This window comes from Protobothrops mucrosquamatus, unplaced genomic scaffold (genome assembly GCF_001527695.2).
Source record: "Protobothrops mucrosquamatus isolate PMUCROS unplaced genomic scaffold, P.Mucros_1.0 scaffold_281, whole genome shotgun sequence".
NCBI lineage: Eukaryota > Metazoa > Chordata > Lepidosauria > Squamata > Viperidae > Protobothrops > Protobothrops mucrosquamatus.
The window spans coordinates 1,387,865-1,410,949 of record NW_015386357.1 but is presented as its reverse complement, the minus strand read 5'-3'; the positions used below and the strand labels follow the sequence as shown (position 1 = coordinate 1,410,949).

Below are 23,085 nucleotides of genomic sequence, written 5' to 3'. Positions count from 1 at the left end.
CAGCTATCTGTCAGCCAGAGCAGCTATTAGGAGAAGGACTATTGCCTTCTTAGGGTACAGGCTGATTGGTAATTTAAAAGATAAAAGATCCCAACCCAGGATGAATAACCAATGTCCTCTGTCCATGTTGCTGAACTATTTTTACCCTAGTTGGTATCACTAAGGGTGGGAATTGATCAGAGTTGTACTTCCACAAGAAGTAAGTCATTACCTTGTAAGACTACAGGTCCTCCTCCCTGGTTTAATTTAATCAGTGTTTTCCTCAGATTTTGATGTAACAAGGAACTCTAGGTACTAATGTAAAAATAAAGTTCTGTTCCCCTTCATATAGATGAAAAAAAAAATCATGTGATATTCATGACATAGTTTGAATTTCAAGCTGAAATTTACCAATTTAGAAGCTCAACTAATTAGGCTCCTTTTGACTCTGTATCCAGGGGTAGTCAACCTTGGCTCTTTTATGACTCGTGGACTTCAATTCCCAGAATTCCTGAGCCACGAGTCATAAAAGAGCCAAGGTTGACTACCCCTGGATAGACTGTGGAGACTAGCACAAAATCAGGACCAAGTCCCATTGTATTTATGAGACATGACTGCACAAAGATGCTGAATCTAAATTGAAAAGAGAATACCTTAATTTGGTAGCAGCTGACTTCACTCTTTAGATGGCACAACTTGGCAACACCCTTAGCTTAGTTTTATTTCCCTTCCCAGGCCTGAGTAATACATTTTTCTTCCCCATCTCTTCCTCTTGAGTGTACATTCTTGCTAATTAAAAAGACAATTTCTGAGCAACAGCACAAAAAAGAAAGACTTAAACTGGAAAAGCCCTCTTTGTAATTTCAGTCGGCTGGCATTCTATTGATCATAGTAATTTATGGAGTCTTTGTTGCCATAACGACAAAAACATCCAGCTTTTAGAAAGTCAGTAGAGTATTTTTCTTTACCAGGTGAATTTAGGATTTGGGCAAAGGAGGATATAGATTGAGATACAGACATATAATCACTGCAATTGAATATTTTAAATAATTAATAATAATATACCAATTAGGTGAGGTGCTAAAGGCACCAGGCTCAAAGGCGGGAAACTGGGACTTCTAGTCCCACCTTAAGGCATGAAGGCTGGCTGGATGACTTTAGGCCAGTCCCTCTCAGCTCAACCCACCTCACAAGGTTGTTCTTAGGAAAATAGGAGATGGGAAGAGTATTATGTATGATCGCCACCTTGAGTTATTTATAAAAGTAATAAAGGTATGATAAAAAATCTAATATAAATAAAAAATAAATATAATACAGTTAATTGACTGATAATTTAATTAGTAAATTGGAGAGGTCTGGTCCCAGGTATTAGATGCTGCCATTCAGTTCTATTGTCTATATGTTGCTGTTTATAACTTCATTCTACATAAGAGGCCATAATTCCTAATTCTGAAGCCTAGTGTGATTGTAATTTCATGTAACTGTGGTCCAAAAGGTTACATTTACAACCGTTGCAAATGTAAATATGAAGATATGTAGATATATACATTTACACATTCACATATATTCATACACAATCACATGCATTACAATGAGTATGGGAAAAAGTGCTTTCTACACCTGTGCAAATTCACAAGGCATTTTCTTGATCTAGATCAGGGGTCTTCAAACTTGGCAACTTTAAGACTTGTGGACTTCAACTCCCAGAATTCCTCAGCCAGCTGATCTAGAGCAGTGTTTCTCAACCTTGGCAATTTTAAGATATGTGGACTTCAACTGGCTGGGGAATTCTGGGAGTTGAAGTCCACACATCTTAAAGTTGCTAAGGTTGAGAAACACTGAACTAGACTGTTGTTCTTTTAATGTTCCTTTCCCTAGCTAGCTAGCTAGCCTATGATTTGATGGAAATTTCTAATGGCTTCTTTTCCATCAGTTTCTACAGCAGTTTGCTATGCACTTATTTGGGGTTGTATTCTCAATTTCAGTACGTTTTATCTTTGGAATTTTGTATTGAACACTAACATCAAATGTGGAGACAACTGAGAAGAGTAACCTTTTTTCCCTTATACAAGGTTAAGTGGATTAAATCATAGTAGACAGCAGTGAAGACAAAGCGAATTAGGTTTTGTTTTCTCATATGTTGGCAGCCTGCCGGATGCGGTCAGTGGCTTCAACATTTTCATAAATCAAACTGAATATTATTATCCCACTATTGTATTTTTTTTTCCTTTTGTACATAGGAGCAAAGAAATAAAAATAAACTTACCTTACATTAAAAAGTAAAGAGCTTTATACAGAAATAGGTCAGGTACAAGCTATGTAAAAATAATATACTGTGTTAGTGTTCATTTTAATTTTGAGTTTTGTGCCTTAGCAAGTTTAGAAGGTAGGCCTTATCTGTATGTTATCTTGTGCAGTAGTGTATTGTACAAAGGCAAAATGAATGGGTTCAGTATCAAAATTAAATATTTTAGGGAAGGCAGTTAAGGTACTGTAAATACAAAAAAGCTCCGATAAATACCAGTGTTAATTAACTTGCATATTTTTCTGGAATATCATCCGAAATGGTATTTCTCTATAATTTAACAAGCTTTTTCTGGATACTTAAAAAAACCTGAAATTAAAGAGAGAATGCAGGTTAAGAAGACCTTGATATAAGAGTATTAGGCTGGAAGACTGTATCCACCAGTGTAAAATTTTAAGTCAAGCTTGATTCCTAGATACATCTATATAGTTTTCTTGGCAATAATACTTGTCATTATTGCCCTTTGTGGATATTCCCTCCACCCATTCATCTTTCTTTTCCATAATCATATCATTTTATTCTTATTGTGTTCTTTTTCATTGTTTATTTTATTGTTTTAATATCCTATCTCTGTTCTATTTACACTCTTTTCATTTTTTCCTTTTTATTGTTGTCAGCCATCTAAAGTAGCCCCATGGAGAGATAGCCGGCAAATAAATTTAACAATTTTTTCCAGTATTTTTATTGAACTTACAATCTTGAGAATCCCTGTAAATTTTCCAAGTGCCAACAAGTTTGACACTCCTCAGCTTTTCAAATAAAGACTAAGGTTTTTAGGTCTTGGATGCAAAATTCTAGATGACTATTAGATGGTGGCAAAGATATCCAAAAATATGACATTTAGTAGTCATCCAGATTTTTGCAGCCTAGATCTGGTGGCCCTAGTAGAGACTGAAGTCTGAAAAATGGCAATCATACATGTGGTATCAGCTAAATCAATATCCCTGGCCAAGCAGTCGTGGTACAGGACATTTTAAGATCAGATTTCCTATAGAAATTGAACAATCTAGAAACAAAGGGAAATGCTTTCATTTTGACAAAATTGTAGTTTTGAGGCAAGGGATGTATAAACTTTTTCTTTACTGTTGTGCTAATTGAACTCTTCCATTTTCATAGCAATATGGGAAAATAAAGTAGTGTAATACAGTTGCCAGCCCTCAAATCACCTGTGACCTTGACCAAAATGTCAGATTATTAAATAAAAAAATGTCATTATGGTCTATGTCAATATTCACCAGTATGCCACTTTCTTGCTGACCAGGAATTTTGAAAGCTGCAATTGCAACAGGTTTAGACAATGTTGACAAATATTTAGATGTAAACATATTTAGATGTAGCTAGAAGGACCTAACTTTGTCAAGTTTTTCTGCCTAGGACAGTAGATGTAAGCCAAGCATGTTGAATTATAACTGTTTAGCTGGGCAGTGTTGGGCTTCAGAATTTAGTGACCATTGCCTAGAGTCTAGACAACAGATTACCCAATTGTGCTGGCATTTTCAAGAGAAAGGTGGTCTGCTATGTAGACCATAGGCAACTGAGCAGAGATTGACTGGGCTCCTGTCTTTGCAATCAGGTGTGCTTACTTCTGTTTGGTCTTTAACCTAAATCACGGATTCAAACTTGATCGCGTCATGTGGTGTAATGTGAAGTATCACAGTGTTTTTTGCCTTTGCGGAGCTGGGGTGGGCATGGCATCCAGCTTGCGGGCCGCCAGTTTGACACCACTGGCCTAGATGATTTCTAAATGGTGCAGATTGATGAGGACTGGTCTGTTCAGTTTTTAAGCTATGTTTCAATACATTTGGCTATATTTGGCTAATTCATGGGCTTACTCAAACAGCTGTTCTCTTTCCGTGATTAAAAAGTGAACATCAAAATTGTTCCATTAAATTAATATAAATAATAATAATAATAATAATAATAATAAAGTTGGAAGGGACCTTGGAGGTCATCTAGTCCAACCTCCTGCTGAGGCAGGAAACCCTATACCATTTCAGACAAATGGCTGTCCAGTTTCTTCTTAAAAACTTCCAATGTTGGCGCATTCACCGCTTCTGGAGGCAGGTTGTTCCACTGGTTAATTGTTCTAACTGTCAGGAAGTTTCTCCTTAGTTCTAGGGGTGCTTCTCTCTTTGGTTAGCTTCCACCCGTTGCTTCTTGTCCTGCCTTCAGGTGCTTTGGAAAATAGCTTGACTCCCTCTTCTTTGTGGCAGCCCCTGAGATATTGGAACACTGCTATCATGTCCCCCCTCGTCCTTCTCTTCGTTAAACTAGACATACCCAATTCCAGCAACTGTTCCTTATATGTTTTAGCCTCCAGTCCCCTAATCATCTTTGTTGCTCTTCTCTGTACTGTGACCTGAAAGAATTTGTCCCCTTGCTTTTCCAGACCCCAAAGGGAGAGAAGGCTCAAACAGATTAGGTTTCTGTATTGTACTCAGGGGAGATTTTGTGGCTGCAGAGGTATCACACTTGAGAAACAGAGGCTGAAAAAAACCTATGAAGAAGGTGTATATTGGCCCTAAGTAAATCCAAAGCAAAAACAGGGGGAAGGAAAGTACTAAGTCCATATGGCTGTTTTTGTACTCCAATATCCCATACTTTCCTTGTTGTTTCTGTAGTTCTTTTCATATAACGTGGAAGATTTAAATGAAAAGCCAGCATAAGTGGGCACCTTTGTGTTATCATAAATCCCTGAACGTAGTCTCAATTAATGTCCACAGTTGAGACCAAAACCTCTGTTGCTAAGAGATAAGCATTAAGTGAGTTACACCTGATTTTACGGCCTTTTTGCCACAGTTATTAAGCAAAATTAGCTTCTCCATTGACTTCCCTTGTTGGAAGTCCTCTGAGAAGGTTGAAAATGGTGATCACATGACCTTGGGACACTGCAGTAATTGTAAGTGTGAGAACTGGTCATATACACTTTCTTCCATGGGCTGTTGTAACTTCAAACAGTCATTGAATGAATGGTCGTAAGTCAAGGACTACCTGTAAGGTGTGATTGTTCAGGAGCATCCATAGCGATGTAGTCAATAACACAAACATTTTCCCTCAAGACCTTCTGGTTATCAGCCCCAGTCTGTAGATGAGGTAAACTAAAGCCATCCTACTTTTTAAAAAATTTATGGATGACAATTTCTGCATTGAAGCTGGTTGTTTTATCTCAGTCTTGGTAATATTAAGATCTGTTGCTGTTTACATGGTGTGTAACTTGTAATGGCATCTTTTTTTATGTTACAACCTGGAATGGCATCAGAATTTTAGGATCAGCTCTTCCACTATGAGTCTCTCATTTTATCAGTATACATTAATAAGGACTTTAATACCCTTTAATTTAACTTATAATCCCCCCCAACTCCATTATATGCAAAGGCAGATGTCTCAACCTTATGAATAATCAGATGTAAATTAACTAACTGAGGTGAAAATTTACCTTGCACTCCTCTGGCTCACTTAAAAGGAAAAGAATGCAAGCATGAAATTAATGTTATTTACCGTTAAATGATAAACTGGAACATGAATTGCAGTAATGTAAAAATAAATTAATTTTAGCATATAGGAGACGTTAAATGTCAGTTCAGTTCCTTAGAAATACTTAACAGTTTTTTAAAACATTGTGTTGCTACTTCATAACAGAAACCCTTAAACAATTTGGAAAAAAAAAAAAAAGACTTCAGGATTTCTGTCAGTATAGCTCTCTGCTGATAGAAGTAAAGTTCTTCTTTTTCGTTCCGTACAACTGAATTCATTGCCATACTTCAGGCTTGAACGGGCTTGCTTTTGCAGTAATAGTAGGCACAAAAAATTTAATGCTGGATGAGACTCAAAGGCCCATTAATTGTTTTTAGTTCCCATAAAGGCCAGCCAGGGGCCCTCAAATGCAAGACATAAGCCTGTGAAATTCATTAGCCCAAAGCATAGTGATAGTCAGTAATTAGGATGGACTTAAATAGGATCAGATAAATTCATACCTCAGGTTGGGGGTTAGCCTGTCTTCAGATATTAACTGCAGGGAAACAATGGATATTATATCTCCATATCTTACTTGTGAACAGCCCAAAGGCATCTGGACAGCCTCTGAGAGGAAGAAGATGCCAGACTAAGCTAAGCCCTAGCTTGATCCATCAAGACCAGCGGTTCTCAACCTATGGGTCGTGACCCCATTTGGGGTCGATCGACCATTTCACGGGGGTCGCCAAGCAGGCGCAGGGGGCGGAACCACGCATGTGCGGCGCTCCCGGGCAGGGAAAGTCCTCGACTTACGACCGGTTGGGTAGTCCTCAACTTACGACCGGTTTAGTCCTCGACTTACGACCAGTTGGGGGTCGCAGCATTAAAAAGGTTGAGAACCACTGATCAAGACTGTTCTTAATTTTTTTATCAGAACAGGGTCCATGTAATCATATCCATATTAAGAAACACATTTTCTCTGGTCCTGGAGGTATCGTTGTTTTTCAGTCTCTTCTGACTCTTCTCGATCCCATGGACCATAGCCAGTGGTGGGATTCAAATATGTGAACAACTGGTTCTCTATGTGGATGCTGCTTCCGGAAGTCCATTCTGGGCCTGGGCAACAAAAAATTAGCTACCGGTTCTGCTGAAGTGGTGCGAATTGGCTGAATCCCACTACTGACCATAGCACACCAATCCTCCACTGCCCTCCACTGTCTTCCAGAGTCTGCCCAAACTCATGCCCACTGCATCAATGACACTATCTAACCATCTCCTGCTCTGCCATCCCCTTCTCCTTTTGCCTTCAGTCTTTCCCAACAGCAGGGTCTTTTCCTCTCTTCTCAATTGGTCACCAAACTATTTTGAGTTTCCGTTCAGTGTCTACCTTTCCAAAGAATCATTTCTTCTTCTACTTGTTTTCAGCACACCATGTATAATTTCATACTCTTTGTATATTCACCTTATTTCTAAGAAAAGTTGTTCCAGCCTGTGTAATGTTTTCTTTGGCCTTTCACGCATGTTAACAGTTCCCCTGTCTGTGTATCTATGTATCTATGTACATATGTTGACCAAATGTCAAAACTCCACTAATCTTTACTCATATTCAGTAAATAATTATAATAAATCATATATGAGAATTGCCCATAAAAGGTTTTCATGACAGGGTGTAACACATGCAAATAAATTGTCAGTGATAATTTAACAACTCATAATGATAGAAAACTTTCATCTGAATTTTAAAAACTGGATTTGCAGTCTGCTTCATAACAAATGAAGGGTTACATCTGTCCTAGATAAACAATATTCCTACACCTTGTAAAGTAGAAACTGTTGTCAGTCATGTACAGCTACAAGCAAACTGATAGGTCAATAGGAGATTTTTCCCTTATTACTCTTGCCCAGTGGGAGAAGACCGACATCAGTTTTTCACTGGGAATGTGGTTTGTAATATGGAATCTGCTTTTCAATGACATTTGCTGTGCACAGTAAGGCTTCCCCTTTGTATGTTTTACCAAGCATTTTTGCACTTATCATGTAATTCGTAGTGGGAGGAAAACAAATGGAATAAGGATGAATGTATATATACAATATATGCCATTGGGGCCAGAGGCCATTTTTTTCCCTTGCAAGCTTTCTGAATGACAAGCTAGATGAGAACCAGCCCCTGAAATGCCAACCAAATATCAGATACAGAAAAAAATATATTGTGGAAAGAAGAAATTGTCTGTCAGATTTGATCAGTGTCATGAAATAGTCTGTCATCCTAGTACTAGATGTTTTGTTCAGATACAAATGCAGCTGCCATTCTTGATTGCTCCCGAATGCAGATAAGGTAGATGAGGAAAAGAATATAAGGGAAGCAGTACTGATTTTTCACTCAGTTGTCTTAATGGTCTTCCGTCTTCCTCTTTCCTTTTCAGGAACAACGTGTTTGATTGCTTTACTGTCCGATAAAGAGCTCACGGTGGCCAACGTTGGAGATTCAAGGGGGGTTTTGTGCGATAAGGATGGAAATGCTATTCCTTTGTCTCATGACCACAAGCCTTATCAGCTGAAAGAAAGAAAGAGGATTAAAAGAGCTGGTAAGTTTCTAATATAGGATGTGCGGTTTGTTTCTTTGTTTTACATCATGGCAGAATGTTATATTTGTTCATTTTTTCCCCATTCTTTCATCATTTTATTTATTGCAATGTGATGGTAATGAATTGTCTGGAGAATTGTGGCAAAATAAAAGATGAACACTATAGAAGAGGAGAGAAAAAGTATTAAACAAATTGTTGTGAGCAAAGGTGGAAATAATGTCTACCCTTGTCTTTCCATCTTCCAAAGTCAAGCTGATGGATTTCCATCAGCTGTAACAGATCTGTCCTTACTACACATTACTGTGTGTGCAGCTTGACATGCAGCTAAACTTACTTATCCTCCAATAAAACAGACCGTGTGCATAGATGTGAATGCTTTATTAAAGGAACAGGATGGGTGAAACTGGAAAAAAAATAGAAATACATATAATAAAAATCCAAATACAAAATAAGCAGTATTGCGTTACTGGGGGACATAACAATGAACAAATATAGATCAATCTAAATCTCACCAGCGATGCTGTGTGTATGGGATGTGGGTTTTATCTTCAAATGACCATGTGCCACAAATCAGGTTGGATTCTTCCTGGTGCCTCTGCTTCTCTCCAAATGCTAAAGGAAATGGAGTCTGGCTTCCCAGCATGCATTTGTTCTGGGAGTGAGGGTTCATCGGTAAAGGGGTTGGGTTAGCTTCACTATACATAATTCCTGGTGCCTTTATTATCTGCAGTTTCTGAACATAGCCTCATTTTCATGGTAACTCTAATATCAGTATTTAGTATTGCATCCTTAACGTGTCATGCAACACCCTACAAGTCATACAAATGCAATCAAAGGATCTGCATAGTAGACCTAAATAGAGGCAACAGGATGTTAAAACACTGAAGACTTCACCTGCTGCACTGTAACTCAGGTCTTCATGTCTGAATTGTTACATGGCTCAAAAAAGTAATACTAATTTCCACACACAGGAAGGAAGATGGGTTTATGGAAATACAAAAATACTAATGCAAACTGTCCAAGATTCAGTAGCCTTGGAATGAAGGAATGACTGGAATTCTTTAGGCTACAATATATTCTGCACAGGTCCTATTGCATTTTAAAAATTCATGTTAAGTGCCATCTTCACAATATCTCGTAACCCAAATTGGCCATTTCCACAAGTGATGAACAGCCTGGCTGGAAACAAGGTCATTGAATGATCTCAATTTATAGTATTGAAAGATTGGGGGGGGGGGGGGAAGTACCTATCTCTCATTCTAAAATCATGTATATTTTAATGTGCTATTAGTTTAATGTTTGTTTGTTTTTTGGAAAATGTATATTTTCCTATTTGGAAAGGTGTTATGAGCAATCTTTTGATTAAGTTAGAAAAATCCATCCATCCTTTGGCTGAGGCCACCCAAAATGGCACAAAATAATATAAAAGTTTTGGAATTCTCCATAACACTTCATCAAGCAAAATGTTTCCAAAAATGAGATGTGAACAAAGCAGAAAAATCCAAAACTGTTCTACTTTTTTCAGCCACAAAGTTGGTCACCAGATGGAAATGCTAGATTGAATACATTAGCCAGTAGGGAATATTTCCAATTTTAAATTGTACTGGACATTGAAGGACATGTTATTTTTGGTTTTCTCCAAAGAGAAAATTACAATATTCTAGTGATTTTTTTTTAGACATACAATCAGGACATGCGGTTTTCTATTCAGTTCTGAGTGTGCATTGCAGCCATTTCACTGAGAGCTTACTAGGCTCTAGAGCTGTAAAATGTCTGTTCCTTATATAAATTAAGTTTACTCAGGAAGAACTTTCATTTACTTTCAGCTTGAGTTCTTTTATAATATGCAGCTGTGCCTAAATCAGAAATTATTCCTTCTTCAACAGCATCTTAACATACACAATATTTGTTTAATATGAGGATTTTTAAGAATACTTGAGATATGTAGGGTGTTTTCTAAATGTGATTGGTGAGGGTACATTTTAATCTTAGAAAATTATTCTTATCCAACACTAGGAAACACTAAATTTTCTAGGTCAGTGGTTCTCAACCTTTATTTCACCACGGAGCCCGTTTAAATACCTTTTGTGGCCACGGATCATGGCCACGATCACCAAAAACTCAAGATTTAAATCATAATATTTCTTCAAGGCTACGCGGACCGCCTGTGATGATATTGCAACCCCCCCCCCCCAGGGGTTTGCGGAGCACAGGTTGAGAGCCATTGTTCTAAGTTATAAGATTTCAGAAAAACACCTTCCTAGGAATATCTGTTGGCCTCAAAGATTAGGATAATAGAGTTGATTCCATCAGCCATCTCTTTTCTGTAAAAATGATACAAGGAGAGAAAAAGGAATATAAAAAGCATATTGTGGAGCTTGAAAATGTATTCAAATATATTTTTGCAAACTGTAAAGTCTGAACAAGGAAGTATATACCTTTCCTCTTATATTTGTCTGTATTTTTATGATCATTATTGAGATCAAATCATCCAGCCATCATCCATTGTTCTTTACTCTGTGGCTTTAGGCATTGTGGCATTTTACTAATGTAAAATAGCATAAAGTAAGCTCAATAAAATATGTGTGGGTTTGGAAGGTAGTTGAGAGCATAGGGATAATAAAAGCTGACATAGTTGTAAAAATAAAAGTGCAGATTATACCCAGTTTATTTTTATTTGTATTTATCCTTGGTTTTGCCCTTTTCCATTTCTATAAACATTCAAGGTAGTTTTCAACAGTTTTAGAATACAAAATAAAAAGGACAATAGAATCAGTGCAATTAAAATCAAAAGTAAAAAATTAAAGTCAGTTTTCTTAAAGCAATTACCAGTTAAAAAGGGTTTAATTGTAAATTGCTATGAGAATTCTTTTAATGGCAAGCAATGCAGACATGTTTAAAATGAATAAATAATAAATAAAAGTTTGGCAAAAGAAACAACCTTGTTCCATTTCCCTAATTCGTTCTTGCTTCAGTTTCCTTGTGTGTTGGGTGGTGTTGCTGTGAAGTTCTTGGGGAAACTGTCGAACCCAATTCTGAGAAGTTATAATTGTAGAAGACTAATTTGCACTTTACAAATGAACATTAATTCCTTTCTGTTACCATACACTAAAGGCGGTGAACCCTAACCCTTTACTCAGAGACAGTAAATCCTTCCACTTAAAAAAAAAAAAAAAGCATTTTAATCTATAGCGAAAGAGAAAAGGGAAAAAAAAGATTAACCAGTAATAAAAGACGATACAACCACCCCCACCCCCCAGAAAATAAGCAACAGGCAGGACTGTAGGGGAGAAAGAGAGAAATAAAGGAATGGAAGGTTTTTTTTTAGAAAAACAATAAAGCTTTTTCTCACTGTAGAACAATGGAGATTCTATCGGTTCAGGCTTTTGCCTCTTCACTTCTTTTATCTCCCAATGAAGGCAGCAGGCAAGTGGAAATGGCCAGCTGAGCTGGAAGCAAAAACTTTGCCAAAATATCTTTGTTTTCACATACTGGGCTAAGGAGGGTTTTTTTTTCCTTTCTTTTTTCTTCTTCCTTATATAACATTATTTTAGATAATATAAATCAGCAGATGGGACCAAAGTACAGGTAGTATCTGTTACAGGTATAACGGTTGCTTAGTGACCGAAGTTACGACCTACCTAAAAAAGGTAATTCATGGCCCAGATATTAGGTTCTTACAGTCAGCCTCCCCCGGTGGTCACATGACACCACTTTGGGCTCTTGGCAACATGTGACTGCATTTTATGACGGTTTTGCTGAAAACCAACACTTAGTTCCGGTTATGCTTTCATCATAACTAGGAAAGGTCGTTCTATGAAGCAGTTGCTAAAATGAGGACCACCTGTGTGAGCATTAATAAACAATCTCAGAGGCTCCAATTGAGCTCCAAGGGCCAGTTCAAAATTTGAACTGGATTGAAGTTTACGGGAATGTTCGCACAAGATTGTTTTGTTTTGTTTTGTTTGCAATTAAGACAGAGTTGTAAAATGTACCAGGGGGATTTATTGTTCTCCTTTTGATACCTAAGAAAGGTGCTGGTTGGAGTGTTTCAGAGCTAGATGGAACTTCCTTGAATAACTGATGATGAAAATAATGATGATGATGATGATGATGATGATGATGATGATGATGATGATGATGATGATGATGATGATGATGATATCTAGTCCAACCCCCTGCTCAGGCAGGAAACCCTATACCATTTCGGACAAATGGCTGTCCAGTCTCTTCTTAAAAACTTCCAGTGTTGGAGCATTCACCGCTTCTGGAGCCAGGTTGTTCCACTGGTTAATTGTTCTAACTGTCAGGAAGTTTCTCCTTAGTTCTAGGTTGCTTCTCTCCTTGCTTAGTTTCCACCCGTTGCTTCTTGTCCTGCCTTCAGGTGCTTTGGAAAATAGCTTGACTCCCTCTTCTTTGTGGCAGCCCCTGAGATATTGGAACACTGCTATCATGTCCCCCCTCGTCCTTCTCTTCATTAAACTAGACATACCCAGTTCCAGCAACCGTTCCTTATATGCTTTAGCCTCTAGTCCCCTAATCATCTTTGTTGCTCTTCTCTGTACTCTTTCTAGAGTTTCAACATCTGTTTTACATCGCGGTGACCAAAACTGGATGCAGTATTCCAAGTGTGGCCTTACCAAAGCATTGTAAAGTGGTATTAATACTTCACGTGATCTTGATTCTATCCCTCTGTTAATGCAGCCTAGCACTGTGTTGGCCTTTTTGGCAGCTGCAGCACACTGCTGGCTCATATTTAGGTGATTGTTCACTAGGACTCCGAGATCCCTCTCACAGTTACTACTATTGAGCAAGGTATTATTGATGACTGTATTGCTAATAATCCTCTCACCCCAGGTACTGTTCTTACAGTATTTCAGTGGTACCCAGCCCAAGCACTGTGTCCCATTGCTTTGAAATGTGGCTTTTCCTTACCTGTTTCTTCTATTTCCCCCTGTAAATCCAAAAGTGAAGGATAATTATTTTCACAAGAGCTTTTTTTCTGAATCATTACGGCTCCTGTTCAACCATATGTTCTTGATGAGAAAGATAAGTTTTTGCTTGTATGCGCTTTTCTTTTTTTCGTGCCCTGGAGTGAGATTTTGACTTTTATAAGACTGGTCTGATATCCCAGTTCCATTATAAATCTTTGCAAATGAGTGTGTACCTCTTCTTGAATTATCCCAGAGGGATACACAGTGCATGATTAAAATGAGGGGAAGATTGCCTGAGCACAGGCAAGAAAATGTCCTTTATATTGCAAACAACAGAGATGAAGGTTGAATTTTCTTCCTGATCAGCAATTTGTCATATATATGGATGAACTTGCCTACAGAAATTCATGTGTCTTACCATTTCAATAGGAACAGCAAGGATATTGATTTAATCTTAACTCCTTGTGGCAACGTTTGGATATTTCCTGTACTTTCTGCATCAGGTATAAGATTCAAAACATAAAATGTATCAGGATAGAAAAGGATATGTTCTGAATATGTTTTTGTTTTTCTAATAGTGCCATTTTCTTTTTACTCTGTAAAGAGACAAAATTAGTATAGGAAGGAACACCGGCACTAGGGATTGTGGGCCAAATATAATTCAAAAGCCAGAGTGTTCTCCAAACTTCCTGAAAACAGATAAATCAGGATCCAGAGTTTTGGAAAGTGGAAGTCCCACTACAGAGCCCATCTTTTCAGCTAAATACTTCAGCACTGGATTGTAAGCTGGGTCACATAAGTACAAGTGAGTCCAATAACATCTCCCTTAGCATTTGTCAAGCTTTTTGTGCTAACTCATTTATTGTGTTCCATTTGTTAAAATTTAAAATTACAACATGTATGAGTTGTGGGAGATTTATAGAGTTTTTCAGGGATGAGATCTAAGCTTTTGCTCAGTGTACAAATCCACTAAACCAGAGATCCCCAACCTTTTGAGCACCAGGGACCGGTTCTGTGGAGAGAGGTTTTTCTGGTTTCATGTACTGCCTGCATCTCATGGATGGGGCTTTACTTGTTTACACGGACCGGTTTCAGGCATGCTGCAGCCCGGTACCCATCCATGGACTGGGGGTTGGGGACCCCTGCACTAAACCATCCCAACTTAGTTTTAGTTTCAAAATTAGCCCCTTTTCAAAAACCACCTATGACAAGGTTCAATTTTAGAAGGATGATTCCTTTGCAACACAAATGAAAAAATCCTTATAATATTCATCTTGCATCTGCTTTAATTTCAACCCTTTCTTTACTTCAAGCAGAGAACAGGTTCCTCTTCCTGTTTTTCTTTTTTTTATATTTATAGGCACCAGCCTTAGATAGTGATGTTGGGCCAATCATTAAACTTTTAGCCCAACCAAGACAATAATGGCAAGCCATTTATCAAAATGTTGCCTAGATAATAGCATGGACTTATCCTTGTAGTTATCAAGAGTCAAAGCAGACTGAATAGAAGGTAGGTGCATATACATAAACACACACACACACACACACACACAAACTGTTTTCATCTCTCAGTCTTCTCTTTTGTAACCTAAATCTGGTCAATTCCTTAACCATTCCTCATAGGGTATGGTCTCCAGATCCCTTATAATCCTAGTAGTTTTGAGATGCAGACAGCAGTTTCACCAGTTTATTGCATGGTAAAAGGGTCTTTTGTGACCATGGTATGCTCTCAAAATTTCAGATGTGTCTGCTGGTTCAAAAAACCTAGTGATTTTGAGGTAGACAGGGGCATGTAGTTATGGTTTTCTGGCTATGTTTGCCTTAAGTTGTGGAATCCTTTCCCTATGTTGAAAAAGACAAGGATCAACTGATGAGCAAGATTTCCTTCCTATGTCTTGGCAACAGACATACTGGTACATTATAAGAAAGGATTTTCTTAAGAAAAAAAATGGTGACGTTACTTGGTTTTCCTAACTGATTTAATAACCTAGTGTCATGGAAGCTTCTGAGAACAATTTCCCTTAAACATAATTTAATCATTTTTTTTCTCTCCTTCTCTCTTCCAGGTGGCTTCATCAGTTTCAATGGTTCCTGGCGTGTTCAGGGGATCCTGGCCATGTCTCGTTCTCTTGGGGATTACCCGCTGAAAAATCTGAATGTTGTCATCCCTGATCCAGATATCTTGACCTTTGACCTGGACAAACTCCAGCCAGAGTTCATGATCTTAGCTTCCGATGGGCTCTGGGATGCTTTCAGTAATGAGGAAGCGGTGCGGTTCATCAAAGAACGTTTAGATGAGCCACATTTTGGAGCCAAGAGTATAGTGCTCCAGTCTTTTTATAGGGGATGCCCTGACAACATTACAGTCATGGTGGTTAAGTTCAAAAGCAGCAACAAAGTGGAAGACCAATAAAAAGAGAAAGAAAGGGGGAAAAAAGAAAGAGAAAGAAAGAGAAAAGTAATACCACACTCTGCCTCTCACTTGGCGAACTTCTTCATTTAACCTTTACATTCAACACAGTAGACGTTTGTAGCAAGTATATTAGTGTTAAAGTTGTACATCCAAAAAATGAGAGTAGAAAAACCACTCTTTTTGCTAAACACAGCAAACAAAAGTCAACAATTCAATTTATTTTATTTTTTTAATGAAAAGGATCTCTTTTATTTTCTAGATCTCTAATGATCTCAGCTTAGAAAATCCTTCAGTTATAAAGGACTGTGACTCCTGCTTCAGAGTCTGCAATTCCCTTAGTTTTCACTAATAGCTTAGAATTGCATTTGGATTTGGGCAGCTAAGATATGAGACTTGAGACTGGCATGGGATTGCCATCAGTGTAACTATTCATTCTAGCATCGTCTCCTTCATATTGCTACACCTGCTTAGTTAAAACTTAGTTAAACTGCAGAAGGAACAAAGGCGGGTAGCTGACAGTTTGTAGTTGTTGACTCAAAACAAGGAGGGTCCACAACTACTGTCCCTTCCCATTAGTATACATCCTGCTATATCATTAGCATTAAACAATTGAGCTTTTCCAATTGACGTGTTTATAAGGTTTGTGTGCATGCCTCTGAATGATCTTTGTTTCTTTTTAAAAATCTAGCCAGTAGATAACTTTTGAGGTCCATGCTCATTGAAAAATGTCCCCTTTATTAATTCTTGTTTCTGGATGGGCTGAATTAATTCTTGTTTCTAGTTTAGGGTCATAACTCTGTGCAGTTCAGACATCAAAAACTGGTATAAAATGTATCTTTAGCTTAGAAGATTCTGATATAAGACTTTAGCATTTCTAAACTTGGTATTTAGAGGATAAGGCTAGGATATTAATGAAGCCAGCAAACTGAAATAGGAACTTAGTGCCAAACTGGTGAAAAAAACAGGTAGAGCATTTTTTTCTTTTTTTCATTAGCAGTGAAGCTTTGTTCCAAAACAGAAAAATTATTAAGCAAGTTTTACAATTTAAATATTTAATGACGTAAATCATCAAAAGCCAGGCCTAGTAGTAAGTGTTGCCTGCATATACAGTAGCTGCAATTTGAAATCTATTAAGCTGGCTGCTTAATTCCAGTGTGCCTATCATTTACGTATCTCATGACCAACTTTCTGCAGATTGATAGCTCCAGATGTGTTGGGCTGCAGTTCTCATAATTTCAGTTCCAACATCTGGAAAGTGAAAGGTTGAGAAGGCTTTGGGTAACAAGATACACTTTGTTGTAATCAGTGATGGTATCTGACCTTGAGCTATTTGCTGCATCATTCAAAATGTAACTTCTTTCTGTCGTTCAAATTATGAAGTATGACCAGGCATTCTGATTTACGATGGATCCAGTAGAATTTTTCTGCAAGCAGAAGAGGCATTAATGGATGCTATCACTGAGGAACTCAAATAGCATTATTTCCAAAAGAAAACAAAATTAGACTTGTTAATATGTGGAATATGTCTACAGGCTGTAATTTAGAATCAAAACTATAGAAACGTGAGTCAAAATGCCCCATTAGATTGCTACAAAGATGTTCTAATTAATTGGACATTGCCAGGATTAATAATTTGTGAAGTGCTATTTAATCTTATTTCATTCTCCATTGGTATATAGAGGATTAACTCAGAGCCAATAGGGAAGGTGGCTTAGTCCATCCCTGAAGTGGTTGGGTAACTTGAAATTCATATAGTGGATTAACACAGGGGTAGGCAACTATGGCCCTTTTACAACCTGTAAAGCATGGCTGGCTCAAGAATTCTGGGAGTTGAAGTCCATAGGTCATAATGAGGCCATAATTGTCCACCTCTGGATTAAGATATACCAAGTGTGTATTACTTGCTTCTGATATCTTTGTTTCTTGCCTTTGTTATGTCTTCTTAGAGACATTACTTAGATTCTCAAAATATTATTAGGTTTGCTAGTTTTGATTGAATGATTACATGCCATCAAGTTGATACTGACTCTTGCAGACTACATAGATAGAGTTCCTCCATGATGATCTGTCCCTAACCTGGTCCTTTAGCAATTTCACTGGTGCACTCATTTGTCCTGTTGACCTCTTCTTCTTTTTTCCTTCCCCCATCCCAGCATTAAAACTTTTTCCAGAGAGCTCGGTCTTTGCATAATGTCTAAAACGGGATGGGTTTCCTAGTTTTAGCTTCAGATTATTTGGGTGATAAAAGAAAAATAACAATATGTTTCCCTGATCTTTATTTTGTTGCATGCTTGAATAAAAATGAAGAGGCATCTTCAAGTTAAAGCCCTATTTTAAAAAAATAAATAAAATGAAATAAAATAAATAAAATGAAATAAAATTATGAACTAATGCACCAGAGTCATTAACTATGGTTATACTGCAAAATGGAAATACTAAACCAAAAAGTGAAATGGCTTTCTTTTTAATTTTTTACCTTTCTAAACCTCTATAGTACTTAAATTTTGAGGTATGTGGAATAAGAATTACAAATTAAAAAATAATCTTGTTTTACCTGGTTAGTAGGAGATGCATGTCCAAACTCTTATGTGGCTGTAGCTAGGAACAATTAATTTAGGCAAGTGTTAGCTACAGCTCTTTTGAGGGCCATAACAAAATAGTTTCTCCCAACTCTTTACCATTATAACTGAGCTCTAGGGCCCTAGATGAGATTATTGAAAACCTATTGTATTTTTTCACTCCCTTTGTTGATTAAGTCCTGACTTTCCATCAGGATTTTTGGAGAGTAACGGAACAAAACGCTGCACTAGTTTTAAACTGCTAGCAATATCATCTCTTTGTGATTTGTTTTTAATTTCTTGAAGGAATATCAAGGTCAGCTAACCTGAAGTGTATATGCTAAGGCACATGAAGCAATTTTGCACTAGAGGCAACTTCAGAAATAAAACCAGAACTACTCTGAATCATTAAAATGTAAAAATCAATTACTTAGAACCATTTGGAAAGTTCTTGCTGATGCATTTGTGCATACGAGTTGTCATTATTTATGAGTTGATTTGTAAATGAGATTAACTCAACTAAAACTAAAAATATTTTAGAAATGAATAGCTATTCTCAACACCTATTTATATTCTTTATCTGCACAACCCTGTCCATCACTATTGAAAACTATCAAAAAATGTTGACTCTTTGTAAGATCCATCACTTTTGTGATAGGTACTAATATTTTATATGTGTTAAATTAAAGTAGGCCTAGAAGAATTTGGGGTCATTGCCATAACTAGACATCTTGGAAATATGTACGTCAGAACAGTGTCAAGCAAGAGTTAAAGGAGTGTTAATCACTGATCTGCAAAACCTATTTACTTGGGAATAAATCCCACAGAATTCAGTAGATCTAACCTTTAGGAGATATTCCTAGGATTGCACTGCTTAACATATTAATATCAGTATATTGACAGCACACTAATATCAGTATTAGAAAGACGAATGACTGAAACGTACTTCCTATTCCAGTGTTGTTTCAGAACATTGAAGCATATGAGACTTCAGAAAGCTTTCCGATTTTTTTATAGCCCAGAATAAACGGTTTAATTGTGCTATGGAAATGCAGCATTGCTATGAAAAATAATCATGGTAAAAACACAGGTAAATGGAACCAGCAAATGTATTCATTTGCAGTCTGTTGAAAGCTGTTTTTAATGTCTGAGGAAGAGAAAATTCATTGCTAACAGGAAAATAGCTGTAAACAATTACAGAGTACAGATTATATTCAGTCAAATGTTTAAAAAGGCCACATTTGGCTAGTCACCTAGTCAATGAAGGGCAAAAATATGCACGCTGCGCAAATGGCTATTCAGAATTAGTGGCATCATTCAAATAGTTGCAGTATAGACATTTACAGTCTTCACTTGGAGAAAAAGCTCCTGCTTAACAAGAAAACAGGCTGAGATAATAGAAGAGCTTGACCTGAGATGTGGTATTTCTGTTGAAACAAAATGGTCATACCCATATCATATAGACAATATTTCAAATCTCTGCATTTTTACAAACTCAGAATATTCAATTAGGCATAGTAAAAACAAGAAATATGCTTAATGCTATTGATTTGGATTTAGAGATACCTTGCACAAATGAAAAAGTTCATCAACAAATTCCTTGAATTTCCCATTGGTGCCATGGCATAATGCCAAAGGTTATCTTGACCTGCAGGAATGTTTTTGAAAAAAAAGTAGGAACAGAGGAGGAGGAGGAGAACTGCCACTACCCAGTTCTGCAGAATCTTCACTGGATTTGACCTGTTGAATACCATCAGTCAATTAAATGATTATTTAGTCCAAAGAACCTGTCACTATCAATGTAACTCCCAGAATCTTTGATCACGGGCCAAATTGATTGGTGGAACTGAGATTTGTACCTCACCAATATCAAAAGAGTTACATGTTCCTCTTCTTTGAAGGACACTATACAGCAAATATAGGCTATTTAGTGGCCTTCTACTCCTAGGTTTTGGGTTCCAACTCTCATTATGGTATACAGCAAGGAATCATAGGAGTTACAGTCCAGAACAGCTGATGTGTACTATGTTGCTTACTTCTATAATAACATAGCAGTCAGTCAGTATTATAATTTATTGAAATTTATCTTAGTTCTAAATTTATTTTAAAGCAATGCACACTAAATTATTTCTACTCTAATTTATGACCAGTTCTTAATTAGGGGGGAAAAAAACCTCTTGCTTTAGATTTATGGGTGCATAGAGCCTAATAAAATGCAATAGTCACATGGTTTTTATTACTATTAAAAATGTAAGAGCACCTATGTGAAAATTAATAAAAACTCTCTAGGATTGCTGATATACTGTAACTTTGCTTTCATTTTGTCCTTAGGCTGTGGGAAATGTCAATTTGCAGTTCATGGGAAGGAAAAAGCAAAACTTTTACTTGTAAAAGTGGTAAATTAAAACAATAGATTTATGCAGTATTTTCAAATGTCATACAGGAAATATATTATTTTGGCAATTTGTGATTTAGGAAAAGGTTTGTCATTGTTCATATTTTAGTCTGTGCTAACAAAGATTCATATTTTTGTAGAGAATATAATATATAATAAGCATACTATTCTCTGAACAGAAGCTTCTCTATATTGTAGGAATGAACTAACAATATTTATTGTGAACTCAAAAGCTTCTAAGCCACACTGGTTAGTAACAGCAACACTACAAACAGAGTAGACAAACTAATTATAGATTTATGGCACAACTATATTTTCAGCTTAATTGATCTCCAAAGGCACAGTCCAGTCTGTCATAAGAGCTTTGGATCCATGGGAAATTATTCAGCACAGGGCACACAAAATCTCCTTTTGATTTCTTACCTTCATTTCCAGGCACATAAAGCTATTTACACAGAATCCAATTAAGACAGTTAAACAAGCATGAATTCTTCTCCCTCACACCTTCCTCCTTTCTCTGCTTCAGCTAATAAAGGAATAGGAATGTGGTGGTGATTTATTACTGCTTGTGCCAGTGTATCCTCGACTAACTGATTTTTCTAAGAGTAATAGTAGTTGGCTTAATCTTGAGGCTGTTCAGATGTACAACAAGCTCCTTCCCAGTTAGGAATAAGAGAGCGTTCATTCCATTGGCTGGCCTGGTCTCTCAAACTGGCAGGACTTGATCTTCTTCTTCAGCCCTAACTGCATCTGCCTTGAGAAGATGCATCCCTTACTGGCTATCTCTCTTCTTCAGTAGTCTTCCCTGGACTCCACCCAGGAACACTTTAGAACCCTTGCCCCAAACTCTTCTGGAACCAGCATGCCTTCAGCAATTCAAACTGCCTAAAATCCACTTTGGTTTCCAATCATCATCTTTTCTTCTTCCCCCAAATCTCCTCAACTTTCACTATCTTACTTCTTTTCCATATCAGCCCACCCTGCCTAGGAAAGTTTTTGCCTATATGAAAATTTTATTCTCTGCTCTTCTTCCAAACTGCATTATCATAGATGAATAGCTTTCTTGTCTGCAAGCTCAGGTGACAGAGTAGTGGACCGTGCTTAGTTGCTATATATTGTCACTCGGTCCAAAATGAAGTATTTGTAGATCATCCTGCTAGACACATATTCCTAAAGTTCAGATCTCTTGGGGTTTATTCCTAAGTAAGGAATATAGGATTGCAGTAAGTGAGTCATGCATAATGTTAATCTCTCCTATTAAAGGCAATAGTGTGAAAATTGAACATTAAAGTATTCAGGTTAGTGCATATTCATTTATAAGCATAGAATAGAAATATGTTCATAGTGGCTGAAGAACCATTCTACTGTAGTCTCATGCCAAGCTAGACTGTCACTATTAAGGGTGTATTTCTTTGTCTTCCTTGATGATGGTATACGGATGCACATACCAATGTTATTCTAATAGACTCTAAGACAAAAATACATGGTTTTGCAGCTACCTCTGTGAAGCAGCTTATTCTAGATTGTAATTCGGAAATGAAAGCTTAGTGTTCTCTCTTAGTTTTGCTCTAGCAAAAGCTAGCCAAGAACTCATGATCCTGTAGCATTTTTGTGAACATCAATCTTGATTTTGTTGATATTTGCCATTTATGTCAAATCCCAGGGATCAGAAGTTCAGTTCAGCTCTGAAGATGACTGAATAGGATGTTCCCCAGGTCACCTCAGTTCAGAGGAAGCTATCCTATTCTTTTGTGTGGTCCTGGCTTGAGTTGAAAGTACATTAAAAGTTGGCTCCACTTTTGAAGAAAATACTCCCATGACCTCTGCAGTTTCCCACTCATGCTGGAGGCTAAGGAGTCAAAAAAAGGTTACAGGCTGTTGAAGTTTAGAGAGAATAGGAAGCAGGAATGGAGGGGATTAGAAACTACCTCTTAACTTAGCCAGTGTTTTTAAGCTTACAAAAAGTTGCTGGGAGAGCAGTTCTTCTACACAAGAGTAGTTTGTAGTTTCTTGCAGTAAACAATCTTAGATCTTGACAGGTCTTGTTCTATCAAGCCAAGACCAAATATGTTTGGAGAAAAAGGTACCCTTAACCTTTAAGGCTATCTTAAAGATTTTTTAAAAAAGAAATAGGAAAAAAGACTATAAAATTGCATGCAAAAGTTGAGGCACCTCTGGTTAAATTGTATATTTCAGTGAATCCTTAATTACACTGAGGCTGACAAAAAGCTTTCCATGATACAAAGTTAAGCACACCATCTTTTTTTCAAATTTGAACAGATACTACTATTTATACGCAATTTGTATAGATTCAGTAACAAAACAATGAATATGGCAGGGACTAAAGTTGGATCTCCCTTTCTTTCTATACTTTGTAGTATTTTTTCTAGCCAAAATAGCAGCTTCCAAACACTTCCTGTTGTTAAGACAATAGACATCTTTCTATTCTTGCTTATGGATATC

At 37.1% G+C, this 23,085-nt stretch overlaps 1 protein-coding gene across 1 annotated transcript in view; it reads left to right on the top strand.

The window, feature by feature from the left end:
* Positions 1-18,022, top strand: part of PPM1L (protein phosphatase, Mg2+/Mn2+ dependent 1L) — a 115,366-nt gene extending 97,344 nt beyond the window's left edge. The window contains exons 4-5 of the mRNA XM_015831838.1: positions 8,161-8,322; positions 15,323-18,022. Coding sequence (XP_015687324.1) covers positions 8,161-8,322; positions 15,323-15,669 — 509 coding nt within the window. The 3' untranslated portion in view covers positions 15,670-18,022. The remainder of the gene's footprint in view (positions 1-8,160; positions 8,323-15,322) is intronic.
* Positions 18,023-23,085: the final 5,063 nt, after the last annotated feature.